Source organism: Lolium perenne, chromosome 3 (genome assembly GCF_019359855.2).
Source record: "Lolium perenne isolate Kyuss_39 chromosome 3, Kyuss_2.0, whole genome shotgun sequence".
Classification (NCBI taxonomy): domain Eukaryota; kingdom Viridiplantae; phylum Streptophyta; class Magnoliopsida; order Poales; family Poaceae; genus Lolium; species Lolium perenne.
The window spans coordinates 212,259,795-212,283,126 of record NC_067246.2 but is presented as its reverse complement, the minus strand read 5'-3'; the positions used below and the strand labels follow the sequence as shown (position 1 = coordinate 212,283,126).

Below are 23,332 nucleotides of genomic sequence, written 5' to 3'. Positions count from 1 at the left end.
GCCCATGTAATATGTGATCTAGTTTTAGTGAAAAATTGAAAATTTGAATTTCGATGTATTATGCAAAATGGCGTCATCTTTCGGTAAAACGGGATTTCTGGTTGCATACGACCGTTTGGAGAAAAAATTGATTCGTCAAATAGAAAACAGAAACAGGACTTTTTTCAGATTTAAGATTTGGGTGAAAAAAAGATAAAAAAATTACCCCCGACGCACCACCCTACTTGGTGCGCCGGCAGTAACCTAGGCTATATATGCCAAACCAGCCCGGTGCACCTTCTCTCTCTTCTATTTCCCCCATCTTCTCTTTCACTTCTCCTCTTCCTCCTCTCTTCCTCCCTCCGGCCACCTTCTCTTCTCCTCCATTTTTCCCCTCTTCTACCTTCTTACCCCTCTAATCTCTCCCTCCGGCGAGCACCTCCTTAAGCTACTCACCGGAGCACCTCCTCAAGCTACTCCCCGCAGCACCTCCTCAAGTTATCTCACCGGAGCACCTCCTCAAGGTACTCACCGGCGAGCACCTCCTCAAGCATCTCGCCGGCGAGCCCCTCCTCAAGCATCACCTCCTCTCACCCCGACGATCACCGACGACCACACCGGCAACCACTTCCTCTTTGCAAGCAGATGACCACGGTGGCGGCGGTACATCTCCAAGGCACGACCTAGAACTTGACCTACGACCTAGAACACGACCGACCTAGATCTAGAGATCTAGATCTAGATCTGCTTTTTTTTGAATCCTGGAAAACATACCGCCGGCGCACTAGGCTGGTGCGCCGGTGATAAATCGAGTTACCGCCGGCGAACAAGATGGTGCGCCGGCAATAAGCCTTTACCACCGGCCCGTTCGCACCGGCGGGCGCTGGTGCGCCGGCAGTAGTGCTTTTTGGTGCGCCGGCAATAAGCCTTTTCCTAGTAGTGATAAGCATCCCCAAAAAAATGGTAACGGAAAACAATATTAATAGATAAGTATATTAAAAAGTTATGCATAACTAAATGGAGCACATAGACAATTAAGAATCATACGCCTAAATAGTGTACGTTTCAGGTGTAAACAATGCAACCGAAGTTACTAGCTCTTTATAAGCAAGTGATTTAGAGCCTGCTTCTCCCTGGACCGATCCAAATCATCCATTCTGAAACAAACATGACTCAACTAAGGCGCTAAGCAATGTAAACTTTCATAGAAGATAAGACAATTTAAAATACAGATACATAGTTGCAATTACAAGAAGCAAAGGTTACATATCTAGCTTCAACAGAAACACCTCAAAGGAGGCTAACATCACTAGTTTAGCCAAAATATTTAAATACACCGGAGCTAGCTACAACTCAACTACAAAATTCAGAATTAGAGCTTCTAATCTAAATAATTGAGTTGATAAGACCTGTATATAGACTGCCAAATAATCTCATTTTTTACTGCCCTGACATTCTATGGACTATAATGCACGGGGAAGACATGTAAAGATGATTACAGAATCTAACTAATTCATCAGTTTCTAATGCTAAATTCATACAGAACATGAACATATCCTATTTGCTAGGTCTGAATAAAGAAACGACCAGTGAGGAACAAGCGACCATCGTACCTTCCGTGGAAGACCACTGACGTGCACTGCCGCAGTGAAACGGCAAACAACAAAGCTGAGAACGCTCGCCGCTTATCACGATTCAGATGCCGCCGGCAGTACCGCTCACCGCGATGCCGAAGCCGGCAGCAACCACGATCAGCTGCGCTGCTGGCCCACAACGCCGATGCCGCCGGACCCACGACCCGGTAATGCCGCCTACATCGCCGCCCGCGGCCGCAGCCCGCCTGCAACACGCCGCTCACCCAAGAGTGCGCTGCTCGTCGCCACTCACCCGCTCGCAGGGGGACGCGTACCAGCTCGCCGCCGCGTCTCGATTCACTAGTTTAGCCACAAAAAAAATAGCGATAAGAGAGAGCAAGACAATTATAAATACATAATTACAATCACAATTACAAGATGCAGAGATTGCATCTCTATATTATTTAAACTGACTACCATATGCTAGTGTTGCCATCATATTAATGTACACCAACACATGGGATCTAGCTACTCCTGAATTACAATATTCATAATTTAAGCTTTCAATCCTGAATAAATGGATCGATAAATATGTATAGATACTGCCATATTTATGATTCAGAATTCTGCCACACGACTCCTGAAGACATGTACATCTGGATTCAGAATTCAGTTAATGATAAGCTTATTATCCTGAATAAATGAGCTCATAATCTTGAGAAGCTACCCAGAAATTAGCAAATGAAAAATAAATAACATAACTTTGGATCAAATAGGCTCGCTGGATTCAGGCTTGAGATCAGGCCACACAACTACACAAGGCTACAACATGAACAATTAAAACACAGTGTTGTATCAGGTCCACCTTGCACGAACAGAAAACTTTTTTTCCGTGAATAATATGAATCCTGCTCGGTGTCTAACCCAAACAAGGGTTCTGAAAATTACACATTGGACACAAAGGAAGAATTATTTTCAGAACTAACTAGCGAATAAAATTCAGAACCTGCACATTCCTTTATACCATAATAGAACTGCTCAAACAGCAATTCCTGCTCAGACACTAATACGAACACATCCGGCTGACAGTAAATGTTACTACAGAGCACATTTCCACCTGCCTAGTTACAGCCTACAATAGCATGGGTACTCACGAAAATAGCACATTCCATTCTCTATGCTACAGAAAACCAACGAGTAACTAAGTAATTAACTGAATGAACAATCCAAATTCATGCTATACAAAATTACTCCTGGTATGGGTGGCTTAAACCAAAAATAAATTTATGTTCAGTAATCTCTTATAGCATCAGCTTCACATTAATAATCTTTTTACAAAACTGAGCTAAAGGCTGTGCTTCCGTTTGAACAAACCACATGAATAATCAACACTAGTTGGAGACAAATTGTAATTGAATACTGGTATCTCTATGGGAATCAAGAGGCAGTGGAAGAACTTACCAATGAAATTAACATTTAGCCAGTGCCCAATCTGCAAGCTGACGTAAAATTGCAAGGGGGTAGATGCCCAGTTCACAGGCGTTGGGGGCAGCCAGGGCAGGACGCCCGTCGAATTTCAGTTGAGCACGTTCGACCACAACCCAGGACTGGTAATCGAAATAGATTAAAGATCACACAGAAACTGTTACCCGGCAGTCAGACAGAAGAAAGAAGAGAGAACCTTACGGGCATGACTTGGCCTCAGGCAGTGTTGGGCTTGGCAGCGGAGGGGCGCTAGCGACAACGCAGAAGGTTGTCGACGGAGGGGATCCAGAGAAAGAGCAGGAGGTGGCCGAGGTCGATTCAACCGGCCGGCCATGACGCCGCCGATTCGAGGATGCGACCACGACGCCGTCGAGGCCACCGAGAGCGCACAGGCTAGCCCTCACTCCCTAACCACAGAGGTCTCCGTAGCCTCTCAGCCGCTCGCCGCCGCTCGGCCGCTCGCCGTTGCCGTGTCTCTATTCCAAACCGCCGGCCGCGCACCGCGCCCGATTAGAAAATTATGGGAGGTTGCGAGCTTGCGGCCGGGTAGTGCGGTAGCTCTGAAACGCCACCACCAGATTAAACCACGACCATACCGTCGGGGGTAAAATTACGAGAGACGGTGGTATGCTGCGAGCCTTGATGAAACCAGCCGGTGGTCCGACTCGGTGCACCGACCCGGGTGCAGAATTACTTATTCTGCATCCAGGGTGCTTAATAGAGTTTCTCTATATATATATATATATATATATATATATAAAGAGTTAGTCCATGTATAAGAAGTTACGTGCTACATATAAGAAACTTACAGTCCAAAATGCAATTAATAAACTACAGGCTAGAAACGAAAAAGTGCTCACACACAAGAAGTTACAAACTATACATATATATAATCATTCAATACACAAAGAAGTTACAGGCTATGTTTAAAACAATATAAACCGTACACAAGAGAAAATTACAGGCTACATACAGTCAATACATAAAGAAGTTACAGACCAAAAACAGTCCATACACTGAAGTTACAGGCTATGTTTAAAACCATACAAATTGTACATAAGAAGAAAGTTACAGGCTACATACAGTCAATGCACAAAGAAGTTAGCAAGTTACAGACCAAAAACAGTCCATACACTGAAAATTACATGATGAAAATATAAACATACATCTATCGTTTAAACACATGCATATGATTGTGTTCAAATTAGTACTAACTTATCATGAAAAATACATGGAACTAGTACAGCCAAGTTAAATTTCAGGGGATTTACACATCTATGAGACTATGACCCAACTGTCCCTTAGCAAAGTAGTATGAAACAAGATTCAATGTGGTAGTTAAAAAAAACACGAATGGCATGGACGAAGAACCAATCACACAAAGCCTGTCTTGCTGCAAGTAGTTCTAGTGCTAGTAGAGTGCAAGACTGTGAAGCTCAAGTATTGGGAGCTGGCTAGTTACCACGCCGATAGGAGGCAGTTGAGAAGAGTCATGTTGTATGGCACGGCAGAGAAGTCCTCCGTCGATTTCCTCTTGACGATCCTCGAGAAGGTTACCCTGCAATGCTACACAACCCATGCGGAATTTCTCACCGGTCAGAAGAAACAAAAGAGAAGAGCAGGAAAATGGAGTAGCGTTTCATAGAGGACGAAATTGGAAGCTTCAAAAATAATAATGATAATGGAGTGCGGCCACATCATATGCACATATAATTGCAGTGTTTCCAGTTCAAAGTCACCACACCATATGTACATATTATTATATCACTATCAACCCGGCCAAAAATCATATCACCATGAGCATTGTATGTGTAAATACAATCATAATCATCCTACTGTTAAATACAATATGATATTAGATGTGCCCACCTATATGTCTAGATGACCTTACTCTGCTTTTCCTTTGCTTCTTTCAGGTAGCTGAATGCGATTTGGTGCAAGTATACTCACAGTTTTACTTAGGAGAAGTACATGCCAACTGGCTTTTGTTAAAGAAAAATGACATCAGGAGATTAAACACCCCAAGGACAGATACCCAGTATCATTCTTTAAGGAAACCTACTATTTGTCACATCCAGATCTGGAGGAACCTACTATTTATTACATCCAGAATCTTGGGGGAAACCTACAAATCAGATCCTAGATGTAGAAAAATTGAAAAAATACATCCACCGCTAGAAATTTCAGATTTTCCATGTATTTCTGAACACTTCCATGTAAATGCCCAAGTTGATCAGGTAAAAAGGAGAGGTTCAAGCAGCTGAACCGGGAACATCTGCTAGCATCCAACCGGCAAAAAAATACATGCTAAAACAGAGACACAGACCATGAAGAAACCACCGTACCTGCGCTGATAAATATACATCCTATGGTGTTGACCACCACTAGCTCATCCATGGAGAATGACAACGATGGAGAGCTACGAACTGCTGCGAGTAAACCTGCTAGAACACTAGTTTAGTTCTGACAAATCAACGGAGAATTTGCCACACATCTTCCAAAGTTAGCTGGGGCTGTGTCTCCGCAACTAGAATCAAACGTGAATCAACCCCTAAGCAACTAAAATCAAACGGGCGTCGACCCTAAACTACCACCGCGGAAAAGCAACAACCGGACGGGGAAAAGCTCGAGATTGAAGCACTCACCATCTCCAAAAAAGCGACATAAGTACGCCACGGTCTGGACGCAACACCACGCCGCCGATGCCCCCTCGCCGACGCCTCCAAGCTCGCCCAGCCCAACTCGAATGCGTCAAATTACATGGCCCCATCGAACGCGTCGATCCCCGCGTCCGTGACGGCGAGGCTGCTCCACGGATCCCTCCCACTAGGAGGAACGCCCCACGGCTTCACGGCGGTCCGCTCGCTGCCGATGAGGTTGATTTAGTGGGGGGATTGACGAGGGGTTGAGAGGAAGCGGGTGTGCGTGAAGAGGAGAAGGGTTGGGGACGAAGTTGACTTTGAACAGGGGAACAGGGAAGAGGTGGTTGCCTTTTTTTTTCCTCGCTTGCGCTGGTTCGTCCGAGCCACTCAATTGCGATCCAACGACTACGAGAGGGGAGCACCCTGTAAGACTAGAGCGTGCCCAGGCAAGAATTAGAAATTGGGTTTCTTGCCGGGGTCTTTTGTTTTCCTTTTTTTTTCCGGGCATGTGCATCTTGATGTCTAGACTCACTTGATCTAGACTTTATGTTGATATTAATATATTTTCTGTATCGTAAAATATATAAATTAGATTAGATAATATAATTTACAGTAACGCTACATCTACGGATGGTTTCATACGGAATCCAGATTACGGACAGACGTGGAGAGCAGCAGTTAAATTGAGACCCTACAATCACGGAGGATAACATGATTTGAACCAACTGAAAATCACCACGTCATTCCGTAAGCTCTTTCCGTAGGAGCGAGTCCGTACGTCCAGCATTTCTGTATAATTTACATAGGGACAAGAAAGGTACAGTGGGCGCTTTATTAATTTAAAGAAGGGTCCAATAAGAGTTTCCGAGAGTTCTATGCCTTTTATCTAAAAACAATTAAGCCGAAGATCGGACGGAGGAAATGTAGCTTGATATTGAAGTCATGACACGTAGGCAGGGTGCTCATCCTCGTCATCGCACGCCGTAAGAGCTTTGGAGATGTCATCCATGGTGGGTCTGCTGCTCCTCTCCTCCATGCATGACAAGGAAATCTTCACCATTTCCATGGCCTGGCGAGGGTGGAACTGCCCATTCAGCCTAGTATCCACCAATGACCCAATGTCTCCACTCGCCACTACCTGCTTGAGCGCCTGCGCGATCTGCCCCATCTCCAGCCGCTCCTCGCCGTCCGCCGTGGTCTGATCTGAGATCCGGGTCCCGATGACGATCTCCAGCAGCACGATGCCGTAGCTGTACACGTCGACCTTGGCGTCCACGGGCTGGCCGAGCGCCCACTCCGGCGCCATGTACCCCGTGGTCCCTCTCATATGTGATAGCTGCACGCCGTCGCTGGCCGCGGCGTCCCTCCCGGACAGCTTGGCTAAGCCGAAGTCGGCGATCTTGGCGTCGAGGTCCCGCGTGAGGAGGATGTTCTCCGGCTTGACGTCGCAGTGGATGACCCACTCGAGGCACTCGTGGTGGAGGTAGGCGAGGCCCCTGGCGGCGCCCAGCGCTACCCTAAACCGCTCGGCCCACGACAGGGACCTGCCGATGATGTGCGTGCCGAAGAGGTGCCGGTCCAGTGACTCGTTCTCCACGTACTCGTACACCAGCATCCTGTGATTGCCCTCGGAGCAGAACCCCCAGATCCTTACGAGGTTGATGTGGTTGATCCTCCCGAACACCGCCACCTCCGCCCAGAACTCCTCCTCTCCCTGCACCTGCACGTCCGTCAGCTTCTTCACCGCCACCACGGTGCCCTCGTCGAGCACGCCGCGGTACACCACGCCGGACCCGCCGCGGCCAAGCTCCTCCTTGAAGTTCCCCGTCGCGTTCTTGAGCTCCTGGTACGAGAACCGCCTGAACTGGGTCGCCATGACCAGCCTGTAGCCTGCCTGCAGCGAGCTAGGTATGCTGTGATGGCTGGACAGGAACCACCACCCTGCGGCGAAGATTAGGAGCTCGAGAAAGCCCAGCACCGCGGCGAACGAAAAGAAGTAGGCCCACTTTGGCCCCCTGCCGGGTCTCCCGTACGTGTCCGCGTATCCTGGGACGATGGCCGGACTAGTGCCGTTAGGCTTGCAGGCGAGGCCCTTGGCGGCTACCAACGGCAGCGCCGATGCGTTGACCTTGCTGGGCACCTTGAGGTAGATGCTCCCGGGGAAGAAGGAGGACGTGTAGCCGTTGAACAGGACGCCTTTTGGGAAGCAATTGCCCACACCATCCATCCTGTAGGAGAAGGCGGCGCAGGAGCACATCTGCAGGCAGATGTTCATGCAGCTCTCGAAGGTGACGGACTTGTTGAAGGCGAGGTCGTAGCCGTAAAAGTCGGTGTATGCCACCTTGACGAAGGTGTACTCCTCCGGCACCCCTTGGCTGCAGTTTATGGCGGTGTAGGCGGGGAGGCTGAACGTCGGCTTGCATCCCTTTCTCCAGTCCCGGCGGTCGGCCATCTCGTACCCCGGCGCGCACGAGCATCGGAGGGACGGCTGGTACTCGCAGAGGGCGTTCTTGCCGCACAGCCCGTGTACAGAACACGGCTTCTGCAGGGCCACCCATGTGACCGTCCAGACACCGGTCGCGTTCACGAGGCTGTAGAGTCGCAGGTTGCCGTCCTTGTCGATCGTTAGCCGTCTCTTCACGCCGGGGGAGCCCAGGTCGGATGCTTGGAAGCGCAGCCCGTCGCTGGAGCGGAACGCGCCCGCGTCGTTGAGGATGCCGAACCGCGAGCTGTTGTAGTTTGTCCGCCCGCTCCCCCAAATGCCGAGGTCTGGGTCCGGCCAGTAGATGCTGGCGATCTCCGGGCCGTCGTACAGGAGCCGCAGCACGTTGTCGTTGTCGTAGTAGAAGGTGTAGTAGCCGGCCACCAGCTTCGTGTCCTTGGACATCGCCTGCGACGGGAGCAGGGTGTCCGTCGGCCAGTGGAAGCTCTGCCACAGTGCGTGGCCGGTGGACGGGTCCGTGATGACGAGGTTGCCGGTGTCGTTGAGGGAGACGGTAAGCTGCCTGTTACCTCCCGTCTTGGTGTCCCACACAGTGGTCCCGTTGGCGTCGGCCAGGGCCAGCTCGCCGTCGCGGCTGAACGAGACCCTGGATAACCGGCCGTTCACAGGGGCGCCGGGGTTGGCCGACCAGACGGCGGTCTTGTTCTTGGTGGCGGTGAACCAGATGGAGAAGTAGAAGGCGTTGTCGCCGGCTTGGAGGAAGCCGCAGGAGAAGGTGGCGTCCGGTGATACGAGGAAGGGCCTCGCGTGGTCTTCTACTGACAGTGATGACCCGGTGCCCAGTGTGTGTTGTGCTGATGCATAGCATTGCAGCAGAAGAAATGACATCAGTGGAAGGACGGCTAGACTGGAGAAGCTGCCCATCGTGAATGCTGCTGCGATAGCTGTACAAGGATGATCGACTGCGGAAGCAATAGGACAAGGATGCACGCATGTGCTATTTATATTGCACTTACGAGTTGGTTCAGCCAGATCGCCTTACTGGTGTTCTTTTAGTAACATTCTTTCATTCTATGCTTGCTGTGACGTTACTAGAATTATTGACCTCCCTCTCATTGACAGCGTGGCACCCAGTTGACCCAACCATCTCATCGATCCAGACGCAATTATTTGGGAGGAGATAAGGTGTACAGGTCCACTTTCGTTCCTATGGGAGGAAGAGATGTACAAAGACAAGGTTATTGACGCAAAGTGTCGTGCACGAATCTTGAAACGTCGCAGGCCATCGAATAGGCCAGGGACGCCCACGCCTATGCAGAAAAACAGTGTCCTCTCCCGAAATGAACGTCATTCCCCCAATAAGTTTCTATGAAAACCGTATGTGGGTAAGTGTACGTTGTCCTTTTCTGAAACTCAAATATTTTTTGATTTGATCTAAGTTTTACACAAAAATAGCAACATACATAACATCAAATACTATATTATTGAACTACATGTCAAAATTAATCTAGCGATATTAATTAAGTGTCATAAATGTTATTGGTTTGACTTAAGATATATTTTAACGTACACTTATTTAAAGACGGAGGGAGTATGTTCATATTCACATAAAAAATGCATGAGTTTTGGAGAAACTTAAAGAGGGGTTGACCTACATGCTGATGCTGCAGCCTTTTTGTTAAGTCACTGTCATGATCTATTAGGAGATGCTTGATTGAATCGGCCGGCAACAGAAGGTTGTTGGTGAGAAGCTGCCACACCATATTCCTTGAGCTCTTATTCAAGGACATTAAGTGACGGGCTAGAATTATTTAGCATGCTTAAATTGTTAATGTATTCATCTTTTTATATATGTTGGTTTGCCACTTGCCAGTTGCACCTGCCTAGCTACAATTGGTTAATTAGCCGCCTGCCTGATGCTGACAGTGATACATGCATGTTTATATTTCATTACCGACCAGGCTGCTAGCATGAGATATGTAGCATCCTGATGCTAACCGGAAGTTTCATCCATAATATATAATATCATTCTTGATTCTGCCGTGCAAAGCAAACTATTTTTTTTTCTATTTTAGGTCCATGTGCCCGAGCTCGATGCAACTCATTGTTTTCAAGAAAACTAAAAATAGATCGTCAATAGTTTCACAAAGTTCCAGTTTTTTCTTACATGATACATATAGTTTTTTGTTACATCAGTAAAATTTAATTGAGTAAGGACGCTAATATTGAGTGAACTTGCGGAGCGGACCAGTCATGAGTTGCCATGTTTTTCCTTTTTTCATAAATAGAATATATTAATACTAATATGATAGTAATTACACCCAACTTTTGCAGGTATATAATGTCTACATACTAGACACTAAGGATGCACGCGGCGGAAATATAAATAAAGAAGAAAAGGGAAACAAATAAAGACCCCGCCGAAGCAAACAAACTCTCGCATCAGTAAGAGCACCACCAGTGGTGACAACACCTAGGCTTCGGAAAGGTTCTCCAAAACAACACCTCCAGGAAAGTAAGATAACAGAGCGCAAACACCATCATAGCCACATAAGAGTATTTTCACCCTAGAGAAGGTTTAATCTCGACTAGGAAGCCGTCATTGCCAGATACAACCACAAAGGTCAAACTGAGGGTTTTCACCCCAAAAACTAAGACCACCCATAACAAATTATGCTTGTGTCGCCTCTTCCACTCGTCGAGAACACTGCTGCAAAACATCATCATTTGACACACACAATTCTCCAGAATTGCTGCAAGTACTCCCTGTGAACTTCACTAGCTCTCGGCTCAACCTGAGCATGCGAGACGAAACCTGTAGAGCCTACCCGGTCTTCTTCAAACACGATCACCACAAGTCCAAGATGAATGGGCCGCCACTAGCCATATCAACAAGATGCACGCACATCTTCTTGGGCAAGTTGCAGTGCTTTCTCCACTCCAGAGATGGCAAGCTCCACAACCACTTCACAAAGATTACGAATGAGAAGTCTAGACCTCTCCACGATCTTCCATGGAGAGGTCACCGGAGCACCAACCGCCAGGCCAACTAGGAGGTCACTCTCAAAGAGTAACAAGCTAATGGTCTCTCACTCGAACAAATTGTAATAGATAGCTCAACACTATGGAAGGATGCAAAGAAAGAACACCAAGAAAAGTGCTCAAATCATTATCTCTCTGGTCCCACCAAAGAAATAAATGTTATGAATGAACTAGAGAGAAAGAACAATGGTGGAGGTCAACTAATGAATCTATAATTAGATCCAATGGGATCCCTTCACTTAGTGTTGGAATGGAGTGGTGAAGATTGTAGATCCAGATCTCCTCTTCCAAAACCTCAAAAATATGTAAAAAAAAATCATAGGAGGATTGAGAGAAATCAATCTTTGAACGATAGGAATGGAAGTATATTCTCGTGCTCAAATGCTCTAAGAACATTGGGGAAGAAGGCCCTTTTTACCCCTTAGGAAAGCTAGCCGCTTGGGACTAAGGGCCTTTTTTGTTTGGGCTGGTTGTACTGCTGTGCAGAAAAAGTTGTTGTGCAGTAAAAGCTGTTGTGCATGAAACTTCTTTTCTGTTTTCTCGGTAAATTTGTCACCGAGATTGTTATAACCCTTTCTACTCAAGCAACCACATCCTTATTGTTTGCGTTGACTTCATCCATACATATGTCGCAGAAAACTCTAGTGTGGTATGCATCCCCAAACAGCCTTCTCCATTGCAAAGTAGTAAAACACTATACGGAAAATACTACAGAATTACAAGGTGTTGAAATATAGGCAGCAACATCCATGTATGACAAATGTATGTACCAAAAAAATTATCTAGCAAATAAGTGGCATGAAAAATGTGCAACGATTCTGTTTTCATGCATATGGACACCACATGTTGGATTCTAATCACAACATAAATTAGATAGTAATAAAAAATTGGATCAACAGAACTGTGTACCAAACCATCTAGCATCACAGCATAAGTACATTCTAATGAAATTTTCGATCAATACAACCGTGTACCAAACCATCCAACAGCACAACATTGTTGAAGATATGCCCAAGAGGCAATAATAAAAGTTTTATTGTTATATCTTAGTTTTCATGATAAATGTTTACATCCCATGCTATAATTGTATTAACCGAAAACATTAATACTTGTGTGTTTTGTAAACATAAATGAGTCCCTAGTAAGCCTCTTGTTAAACTAGCTTGTTGATTAATAGATGATCATGGTTTAATGCTCATGAACATTGGATGTTATTAATAACAAGATCATATCATTAGGTGAATAATGTGATGGACATACACCCATAGTAAGCGTAGCATATGATCAAGTCATTAAGTTCGTTGTGCTTCAAGCTTTAAGATACATGGTAATCTAATCCTTCGACCATGAGATCATGTTAATCACCTACACCAGATGGTTGCTTTGATGATACCAAATACTATTTCGTAAATAGGTTGTTATAAAGGTGGCTTTAAGTGTTCAGAAAGTATAGGTTTGAAACACGTGGATCAATAGTGGGATTTGTCCATCTTAATGACGGATAGATATACTCTGGGTCCTCTCGGTGGAATGTCATCCAACTAGCTTGCAAGCATGTGACTAGCTCACAAGGGATGTCATATCACGGTACGAGTAAAGAGTACTTATCGGTAACGAGGTTGAACTAGGTACGGAGATACCGACGATCAAACTTCGGATAAGTAAATCTGCACCAAATGATCCAATGTTTACACACACTATATAAACGTAGAAATATTTCAACATCAAACAAGTTTAATAGACATTGGCCTGCTCCGTCCCTTATGTTCTACAAAGTAAAGAAACAACTTTAAGCAAAGTTAAGGGGAAATTATGTAAGCATCCGAGCACAATACGTCACCTCTATTTGAATAAAAATTGGGATGCCCAAGGGTGAGCATGCAGACATGTATGAAGTGGTGAGCATGCAGAGATATGTTTACCGACACATTAATTTTAAATATATACTAAAATAATAAGGCCTTACGCATCATCTTAGTAGAGGATTATTCAACAAACTTTATGCATCATTAAAATTGAATGACTCATAGTCAGAACACCAAAATGCAAATGCCAATCTATTATATGCATACCGTGTGGACATATGTTTCAGCATTCTTGGGGAAATCTGATAACAACATTAACAACTTAGATATTTACTCCCCTTGTAAAGAATCTGCAAAAGAAAACACAAAGGTTGGAACCAGAAGATCATCTGACCCAACACGGAAGATCATATGACCCATCCAGCTTGACATAAAAGTAGGTCAAGAAACTAATACATTATATTCTCAAGTAATGTCTAATGAATGAAAATGCGAAGAGCGGTGATTCCTGAATGTTTTCCTAAAAGGTACTTGATACGTCTCCAACGTATCCATAATTTCTGATGTTCCATGCTTTTTTTATGACAATACTTACATGTTTTGCTTGCACTTTATAATGTTTTTATGCGTTTTCCGGAACTAACCTATTAACAAGATGCCACAGTGCCAGTTCCTGTTTTCTGCTGTTTTTGGTTCCAGAAAGGCTGTTCGGGCAATATTCTCGGAATTGGACGAAATCAACGCCAAAGATCTTATTTTTCCCGGGAGGCTCCAGAACACCGAAAAGGAGTCGGAGGAGAGCCAGGGGGCCACCACACATGTGGGCCGCGCGGGCTACACCCTGGCCGCGCCGGCCTGGTGTGGGGCCACCCTGTCGCCCCTCCTGTGCCGCCTCTTCGCCTATATAAGTCCTTTCGACCTAAAAACTCGATACCAATTGACGAAACTCCAGAAAGACTCCAGGGGCGCCGCCGCCATCGCGAAACTCCAATTCGGGGGACAGAAGTCTCTGTTCCGGCACCCTGCCGGGACGGGGAAGTGCCCCCGGAAGCCATCTCCATCGACGCCACCACCTCCATCATGCTCCGTGAGTAGTTCCCCCATGGACTACGGGTTCTAGCAGTAGCTAGTTGGTACTCTCTATCCTATGTACTTCAATACAATGATCTCATGAGCTGTCTTACATGATTGAGATCCATCTGATGTAATCAGTGTTGTGTTTGTTGGGATCCGATGGATGATACATTATGATTAGTCTATCTATAAAGTTTGTGAAGTTATTGTTGCTGCAATCTTGTTATGCTTAATGCTTGTCACTAGGGCCCGAGTGGCATGATCTTAGATTTGAGCTCTATACTTATTGCTTAGATTGTATCTACAAGTTGTATGCACATGTCGATGTCCGGAACCAAAGGCCCCGAAGTGACAGAAATCGGGACAACCGGAGGGGATGACGGTGATGTGAGGATCACATGTTTTCACGGAGTGTTAATGCTTTGCTCCGGTGCTCTATTAAAAGGAGTACCTTAATATCCAGTAGATTCCCTTGAGGCCCGGCTGCCACCGGCTGGTAGGACAAAAGATGTTGTGCAAGTTTCTCATTGCGAGCACGTACGACTATATATGGAAAACATGCCTACATGATTAATGAATTGATGTTCTTTCTTAATGCTTTATCAATCCTATCAATTGCCCAACTGTAATTTGTTCACCCAACACTTGTCACTTGTTATTGGAGAGTTACCACTAGTGTAGATCGCTGGGAACCCCGGTCCATCTCTCATCATCATATACTCGTTCTACATGTCATTGGAAGTAGTATCAACTATTCTCTGGTGCCATTGCTCCTGTGTTACTATTACTGCTGCTGTATTCTTTGTTACTATTGCTCTCATATTAATGCTACTTTCACATCACCCCCTGTTACTAGTGCTTTTCCAGTGCGGTGAATTGACAACTCAGTTGTTAAGGCTTATAAGTATTCTTTACCTCCCCTTGTGTCGAATCAATAAATTTGGGTTTTACTTCCCTCGAAGACTATTGCGATCCCCTATACTTGTGGGTTATCAAGACTGTTTTCTGGCGCCGTTGCCGGGGAGGCATAGCTCTACTCATAAGTTCACCTGGGGAGTACACTCTACCTCTCTCTCTGTTTTTATTTTGTTTTATTTTGTTTTGCTTAGTTTTCTTTTGTTTAGTTTATTTGTGCTTAGTTTATTTCTGTATAGTATTATTTTTCTTAGTTTACTTTTGTCTAGTTTCTTTTTGTCTTGTTTTACTTTTCTCATATACCCAAAAATCCATAAAAATTTGAAAAACCTAAAAATTAAAAACTGCTGTTATGGGAGAACCCACAACCTACTTGGAGCTCATAGAATATTATAATAATTATAGAGAATCAAGAACTGGTAAAGTAATGAGTGCTATGATAGAAAAATTGAATACAATTGCTAAAATTTTGCTTAAACGCCATGATATAAATTGTTGCTCTAAAGAGGATACTAAACATTTGAAATTTCAATGTGGCTTTAGTGAAGAAGTTTTAATTAAGAACTATAATTGGAATAGCTATATTCATCTTGGGTTCGAAGAGGTAGAACAATTTGTCATATTTATGGGAGCCTCTGAGATAGAATCCTTCATGGCTAAAAATTATGAAACTTGTGTTGTTTGTAAGGACCTTAAAGATTATGTCTCTTCTATCCTTAATTTTTGCAATGAAAGTTACACTGATAATGCTTATATCATTGATTATAAAGAGAGACTCATTAATGCACAAGAATGCACTCGCAATTTGCAGGAACCTGTGGAAGAAGAAATTGATGAACCTGAAAGCGCATTGGATGAAAAAGAGGAGGAAATTGATGAACCTGAAAGCTCATTGGATGAAAAAGAAGAGGAGAGCGATGAACAAAAGGAGGAAGAATGGATTAGCTACCCATGCCAACCTTCTAATGAGAGTAACTCTTTATCTCTTACACTATTTGATTGTCCTCCATGCTTACCGAAAGAGGTTGAATGTTATGTTCCTGTGGATTCTCTTGAAATATTTCCTATAAGTAAAACTTGTGAGAATAATTATGCTACTGTTATATATGATAATCCATGCTACTTTGATAAATCTTATGATAATGCTTTGTTTGTGCCTGATGTCGAAATGCATGGCACTAAAGAGTTTTGTTTAGCAAATGTTTATGATAAATCTCTAGATGATGGTCCTATGTTACTTGATAATATTAATTGTACTACTAATGAAAATGGGATTGGAGAGATCTTGACTTTATCTATGAGTCCCATATCTTTTAAGATTGATCAATCATCTTGTTATATTATTGATAAAAGTGGGTTTGAAAGTTTTAATCCCACTATTTTTGAGCTTGATAAAAATTATATGTTTGTGGATCATGAAAAGTATGCTGCATGTGATAGTTATATTGTTGAGTTTATTCATGAAGCTACTGAAAATAATTATGAGAGAGGAAAATATGGTTGTAGAAATTTGCATGGTACTAAAACACCTCTCTATATGCTTAAAATTTTGAAGTTACTCTTGTTTTATCTTCTTATGCTTATCACTTTGTTCTTCATGAATTTATTTGTGTATAAGATTCCTATGCATAGGAAGCGGGTTAGACTTAAATGTGTTTTGAATTTGCCTTTTTGATGCTCTCTTTTGCTTCAACTCTTATTTCTTGCGAGTGCATCATCAAAATTGCTGAGCCCATCTTAATGGCTATAAAGAAAGAACTTCTTGGGAGTAACCCATGTGTTTATTTTGCTACTGTTTTGTTGTGTCTTGGAAGTTGTTACTACTGTAGAAACCTCTCCTTATCTTTATTTTATTGCATTGTTGTGCCAAGTGAAGCCTCTAATCGAAGGTTGATACTAGATTTGGATTTCTGCGCAGAAACAGATTTCTATCTGTCACGAATCTGGGCTGTATTCTCTGTAGGTAACTCAGAAAAATCTGCCAATTTACGTGCGTGTTCCTCAGATATGTACGCAACTTTAATTAGTTTTGAGTTTTCTGATTTGAGCAACGGAAGTACCTCTTTAAAATTCGTATTTACTGGCTGTTCTGTTTTGGCAGATTCTGTCTCTGTTTTTTTGCATTGTCTCTTGTGGACTTTAAGCGAGGTTTTCTAGACGTGGAGAGCTGTAGCTAATGTTTTATTGAGTTCTTGCAATGTGTCACTACAGGACCAAGGTGGATTCAAGTTTTTTTTGAGTACTAACCCCTCTAATGAAGTTTATGAGAAGTTTGGTGTGAAGAAAGTTTTCAAGGGTCAAGAGAGGAGGATGATATATGATCAAGAAGAGTGAAAAGTCTAAGCTTGGGGATGCCCCCTTGGTTCATCCCTGCATATTTCAAGAAGACTCAAGCATCTAAGCTTGGGGATGCCCAAGGCATTCCCTTCTTCATCAACTTATCAGGTTTCTTCTATTGAAACTATTTTTTTTATTCGGTCACATCTTATGTGCTTTACTTGGAGCGTTTGTGTGCTTTTATTTTTGTTTTTGTTTGAATAAGATCGGATCCTAGCAATCCTTGTTTGGGAGAGAGATACGCTCCGCTTTTTCATATGAACACTTGTTCTTCGTTTTACTTTTAATGTTCAATGATAAAAGTTGGAAGCTACAATACTTATTGTTATTTGGGTGGAAACAGAAAATGCCTCATAATGTCTTGGATAATTTGACACTTGGCAATTGTTTTGAGCTCTCAAGTAGATCATGATTAAGTTTTTTTTTTCATGTAGTTTAAACCTATTAGTGGAGAACTACTGTAGAGCTTGTTGAAATTGGTTTGCATGATTGGTCTCTCTTAAGGTCTAGATATTTTCTGGTAAAAGTGTTTGAGCAACAAGGAAGACAGTGTAGAGTATTATAATGCTTGCAATATGTTCTTATGTAAGTTTTGCTGTACCGGTTCATACTTGTGTTTGCTTCAAATAACCTTGCTAGCCAAAGCCTTGTACTGAGAGGGAATGCTTCTCGTGCATCCAAAACCTTGAGCCAAAACCTATGCCATGTGTGTCCACCATACCTACCTACTACATGGTATTTCCTGCCATTCCAAAGTAAATTGCTTGAGTGCTACCTTTAAACAATTCAAAATTTATCACCTCTGATTTGTGTCAATGTTTTATAGCTCATGAGAAAGTATGTGGTGTTTATCTTTCAATCTTGTTGGGCAACTTTCACCAATGGACTAGTGGCTTCATCCGCTTATCCAATAATTTTGCAAAAAGAGCTGGCATTGGGATTCCCAGTCCCAAATTAATTAACCAAAATAGACACTCCTCCATGGTATGTGATTGTTGGACGGCACCCGAAGGATTCGGTTAGCCATGGCTTGAGAAAGCAAAGGTGGGGAGGAGTGTCATCATAATAAAACTAAGATAAAAAGGCACTCCTTCATGGTATGAGACTGTTGGCAGGCACCCGAGGATTCGGTTAGCCATGGTTTGTGAAAGAAAGGTTGGAAGGAGTGCCACCCAAAAATAAAAATAATTCATGGGAGCCGCTCTTTGAAGGTTTGTCTGGCGAGGGGGTTAGAGTGCCCACTACCATTCGTTCACAACAACAAGCACCTCTCAAAATTTTACTCTTTTATGCTCTCTTTATGTTTTCAAAACCAAAGCTCTAGCACAAATATAGCAATCAATGCTTCCCTCTGCGAAGGGCCTTTCTTTTACTTTATGTTGAGTCAGTTTACCTACTTCCTTTCATCTTAGAAGCAAACACTTGTGTCAACTGTGCATTGATTCTTACATACTTGCTTATTTGCATTCATCATATTACTTTATGTTGACAATTATCCATGAGATATGCATGTTGAAAGTTGAAAGCAACCGCTGAAACTTAAATCTTCCTTTGTGTTGCTTCAATGCTTTTACTTTGAATCTATTGCTTTATGAGTTAACTCTTGTGCAAGACTTTTGATGCTTGTCTTGAAAGTACTCTTCATGAAAAGTTTTGCTATATGTTATCTATTTGTTAGCAACTATAGATCATTGCCTTGAGTCACTTCATTCATTTCATATGCTTTGTAATAGTATGATCAAGGATATGTAAGTAGCATGTCACTACAGAAATTATTCTTTTTATCGTTTACCTACTCGAGGACGAGTAGGAACTAAGCTTGGGGATGCTGATACGTCTCCAACGTATCCATAATTTCTGATGTTCCATGCTTGTTTTATGACAATACTTACATGTTTTGCTTGCATTTTATAATGTTTTTATGCGTTTTCCGGAACTAACCTATTAACAAGATGCCACAGTGCCAGTTCCTGTTTTCTGCTGTTTTTGGTTCCAGAAAGGCTGTTCGGGCAATATTCTCGGAATTGGACGAAATCAACGCCAAAGATCTTATTTTTCCCGGGAGGCTCCAGAACACCGAAGGGGAGTCGGAGGAGAGCCAGGGGGCCACCACACATGTGGGCCACGCGGGCTACACCCTGGCCGCGTCGGCCTGGTGTGGGGCCACCCTGTCGCCCCTCCTACGCCGCCTCTTCGCCTATATAAGTCCTTTCGACCTAAAAACTCGATACCAATTGACGAAACTCCAGAAAGACTCCAGGGGGGCCGCCGCCATCGCGAAACTCCAATTCGGGGGACAGAAGTCTCTGTTCCGGCACCCTGCCGGGACGGGGAAGTGCCCCCGGAAGCCATCTCCATCGACGCCACCACCTCCATCATGCTCCGTGAGTAGTTCCCCCATGGACTACGGGTTCTAGCAGTAGCTAGTTGGTACTCTCTATCCTATGTACTTCAATACAATGATCTCATGAGCTGCCTTACATGATTGAGATCCATCTGATGTAATCGGTGTTGTGTTTGTTGGGATCCGATGGATGATACATTATGATTAGTCTATCTATAAAGTTTGTGAAGTTATTGTTGCTGCAATCTTGTTATGCTTAATGCTTGTCACTAGGGCCCGAGTGGCATGATCTTAGATTTGAGCTCTATACTTATTGCTTAGATTGTATCTACAAGTTGTATGCACATGTCACTGTCCGGAACCAAAGGCCCCGAAGTGACAGAAATCGGGACAACCGGAGGGGATGGCGGTGATGTGAGGATCACATGTTTTCACGGAGTGTTAATGCTTTGCTCTGGTGCTCTATTAAAAGGAGTACCTTAATATCCAGTAGATTCCCTTGAGGCCCGGCTGCCACCGGCTGGTAGGACAAAAGATGTTGTGCAAGTTTCTCATTGCGAGCATGTACGACTATATATGGAAAACATGCCTACATGATTAATGAATTGATGTTCTTTCTTAATGCTTTATCAATCCTATCAATTGCCCAACTGTAATTTGTTCACCCAACACTTGTCACTTGTTATTGGAGAGTTACCACTAGTGTAGATCGCTGGGAACCCCGGTCCATCTCTCATCATCATATACTCGTTCTACATGTCATTGGAAGTAGTATCAACTATTCTCTGGTGCCATTGCTCCTGTGTTACTATTACTGCTGCTGTGTTACTGTTACTATTGCTCTCATATTACTGCTACTTTCACATCACCCCTGTTACTAGTGCTTTTCCAGGTGCAGCTGAATTGACAACTCAGTTGTTAAGGCTTATAAGTATTCTTTACCTCCCCTTGTGTCGAATCAATAAATTTGGGTTTTACTTCCCTCGAAGACTATTGCGATCCCCTATACTTGTGGGTTATCAGTACTCCCTCCGGTCTTTTTTAATTGACTCGAATTTAGTACAAAGTTGTACTAAATCAGAGTCAATTAAAAGAGACCGGAGGGAGTAGAATACTATTGAATTCTAATTCACATAAGTGATGAAATATATTAGACCATTTCCAAATTTCACCACGCATAATAAAAAACAAAATTCCTCAGATCAAAGTATATAAACTCAACTACATAATAAAAGTAAATTCTCTCGATATACAACCACACCAAAGTTGCAACTAAAGACAAGTACTTTGGTGTAAAACGATTAATACATTAAACACATGAATGGATAGTAAGGGAAATGTTAAAATATTGCAGATTGTTAATCATAAGTCCTACACATTCTGAACTATTTTTTCTTGTATTAACTGTAGCTGTAGTCAAAGGCAACAAACATGCAAAGTTGGAAATTTGAAAATACCTTCAAACCATCCAACCGGTTACACCGTGATCAACCCTAGATGGGCTTATAATAGCGGCATAATCTTTGTGAGCGAGGTGCCAAAAACAAGGTTTAATCATACCACAAGAAGTCCTCGAAAAACAGAAGAAAGGAGCATACCAGGATGTCGACCTCGCCTCTACTGGATGCACTCGTGCTTCCTGAGGAGCACTTGTGTAGAGGCCGGGACTGCACACGCCATTGTGCTTGGTCTGAGACCTAATTTATCACAAAAAGTCACCTTCATTGCTGGAAAGAAAATAGTTGCAAATCAGAACTATGACTACTGGTAAAACCTAACACCTACCCCTTCCATATAACCATTCTTCAAACTTCATACAATCACCATGATGGATAAGATGCATAGAAAGATATGAGAAAAAATAAAATAAGAGAAGCATCATACCTGCATTTCATCAAATAGGTGTGCATCAAAATGATCCTTTTGGTCATGGTTGCCATGCTCCTACAAATCCATACCGCACATGTAGCAATATTACCTGAGCAGGACATGGCCGAAGCCGACACATGTTATTTAATTATAAGGAGACAATACACAGTATCATTGCAAAATTCAGCATTTTCTATTCCTCATAACAGTAAACCTAAACCTTCAGAAATTTCAGTCCTCCTGCTAGCATCATGTCACTGCCTGCAGGTTCTATGTGATGGGTTCGTTGCATGGAAAACAATTTTTTTACCGTGAACATGAACAAAACCAAGATCCAATCTAGGATCGAAGCAATGAGAAGTTCATGAGACTAATCCTCAAAGATTCCAAAGCCTACGAGATTAGATCTCGTTGTTGATGTAGTCGATCGTCTAGTGCTGCAATCCGGCAGTACTTCCGTACTCGGTCATGCGTATGGTGTCGATGAAGCCCGTCCTCTCCCCGTTCCAGCGGGAAACGGAGGTGTGGTAGATCCCCTCAGAATCCCAGCAGCACGACGGCGTGGTGGTGGTGGTGGTGGAGGAGAAATGCTGCAGGGTTTCGCCAAGCCGGTACAGCATTATGGAGGAGAGAGGGGGGCGACCAGAGCTAGGTCTGATGGGGTGACCGCCCCCTTCCCCTCCCCTCTTTATATAGGGGGAAGGTCAGTTTGGGTGGCCCCCCAATGCCCCAAACCCATCTAGGGCCGGCGGCCAAAGGGGGGAGGGGGAATTCTTCCCCCCCCCCTCACCAAGTTGACCCCCCTAGGGTTTTGGGGAAAACCCTAAGGGTGGCCGACTTGGGCCTTGAGGAGCATGTGCCCCTGGCCCATTAGGCTAGGGTGCATCCCCTCAGCCCATGCTAGGCCTCCTAGGGTCGTGTGCCCACTGGTGGGACCCCGAGAACCTTCTAGAACCTTCCAGGTCTTCCATCAGAAAAATCCCGAACTTTTTCGAAACCTAGAAATCAACTTCCCTTATATGAATCTTATTCTCCGGACCATTCCGGACCTCCTCGTGATCTCCTGGATCCCATCCGAGACTCCGAACAAACTTCGGTCTCCATCTCATATTCCGAATCTACTTATGCGACATCGAACCTTAAGCGCGTCACCCTACGGTTCGTGAACTATGCGGACATGGTCGAGACTCCTCTCCGACCAATAACCAATAGCGGGATCTGGAGATCCATAATGGCTCCCACACTTTCAGCGATAACTTAGTGATCGATTGAACCATTTACATACGATACTGATTCCCTTTGTCACGCGATACTTTACTTGTCCGAGGTTCGATCATCGGTATCTCCATACCTTGTTCAACCTCGTTACCGACAAGTACTCTTTACTCGTACCATGGTATGTCATCTCTTGTGACCCAGTCACATGCTTGCAAGCTAATCAGACGACATTCCACCGAGAGGGCCCAGAGTATATCTATCCGTCATCGGGATGGACAAATCCCACTGTTGATCCATATGCCTCAACTCACACTTTTCGAATACTTAATCCCATCTTTATAACCACCCATTTACGCAATGGCGTTTGATGTAACCAAAGTACCCTTTCGGTGTAAGTGATTTACATGATCTCATGGTCGAAGGACTAGGTAACTATGTATCGAAAGCTTATAGCAAGTTGAACTTAATGACTTGATGTCATGCTACTCTTATTTGGGTGTATGTCCATTATATCATTCACCCAATGAAATAACCTTGTTATTAAAAACATCCAATGTTCATGATCACGAAACCATGATCATCTATTACTCAACAAGCTAGTTATA

General features: G+C 43.8%; 1 protein-coding gene and 2 long non-coding RNA genes across 3 annotated transcripts; all 3 read right to left on the bottom strand.

The window, feature by feature from the left end:
- Positions 1–750: 750 nt before the first annotated feature.
- On the bottom strand, positions 751–3,631 carry LOC127343275 (uncharacterized). Its single transcript, XR_007877130.2, has 4 exons — positions 3,240–3,631; positions 3,015–3,160; positions 1,593–1,913; positions 751–1,136 (listed from the first exon to the last, which is right to left on the bottom strand). It is a non-coding gene; the product is annotated as an uncharacterized lncRNA (long non-coding RNA).
- A 228-nt stretch (positions 3,632–3,859) lies between these two features.
- LOC127343276 (uncharacterized) lies at positions 3,860–5,991 on the bottom strand. Its single transcript, XR_007877132.2, has 3 exons — positions 5,684–5,991; positions 5,384–5,479; positions 3,860–4,604 (listed from the first exon to the last, which is right to left on the bottom strand). It is a non-coding gene; the product is annotated as an uncharacterized lncRNA (long non-coding RNA).
- Positions 5,992–6,573: 582 nt separating this feature from the next.
- Positions 6,574–9,047, bottom strand: LOC127343274 (putative receptor protein kinase ZmPK1). Its single transcript, XM_051369392.2, has one exon. The coding sequence runs from the start codon at positions 9,045–9,047 to the stop codon at positions 6,621–6,623; it is 2,427 nt and encodes an 808-aa protein (XP_051225352.1). The 3' UTR covers positions 6,574–6,620.
- Positions 9,048–23,332: the final 14,285 nt, after the last annotated feature.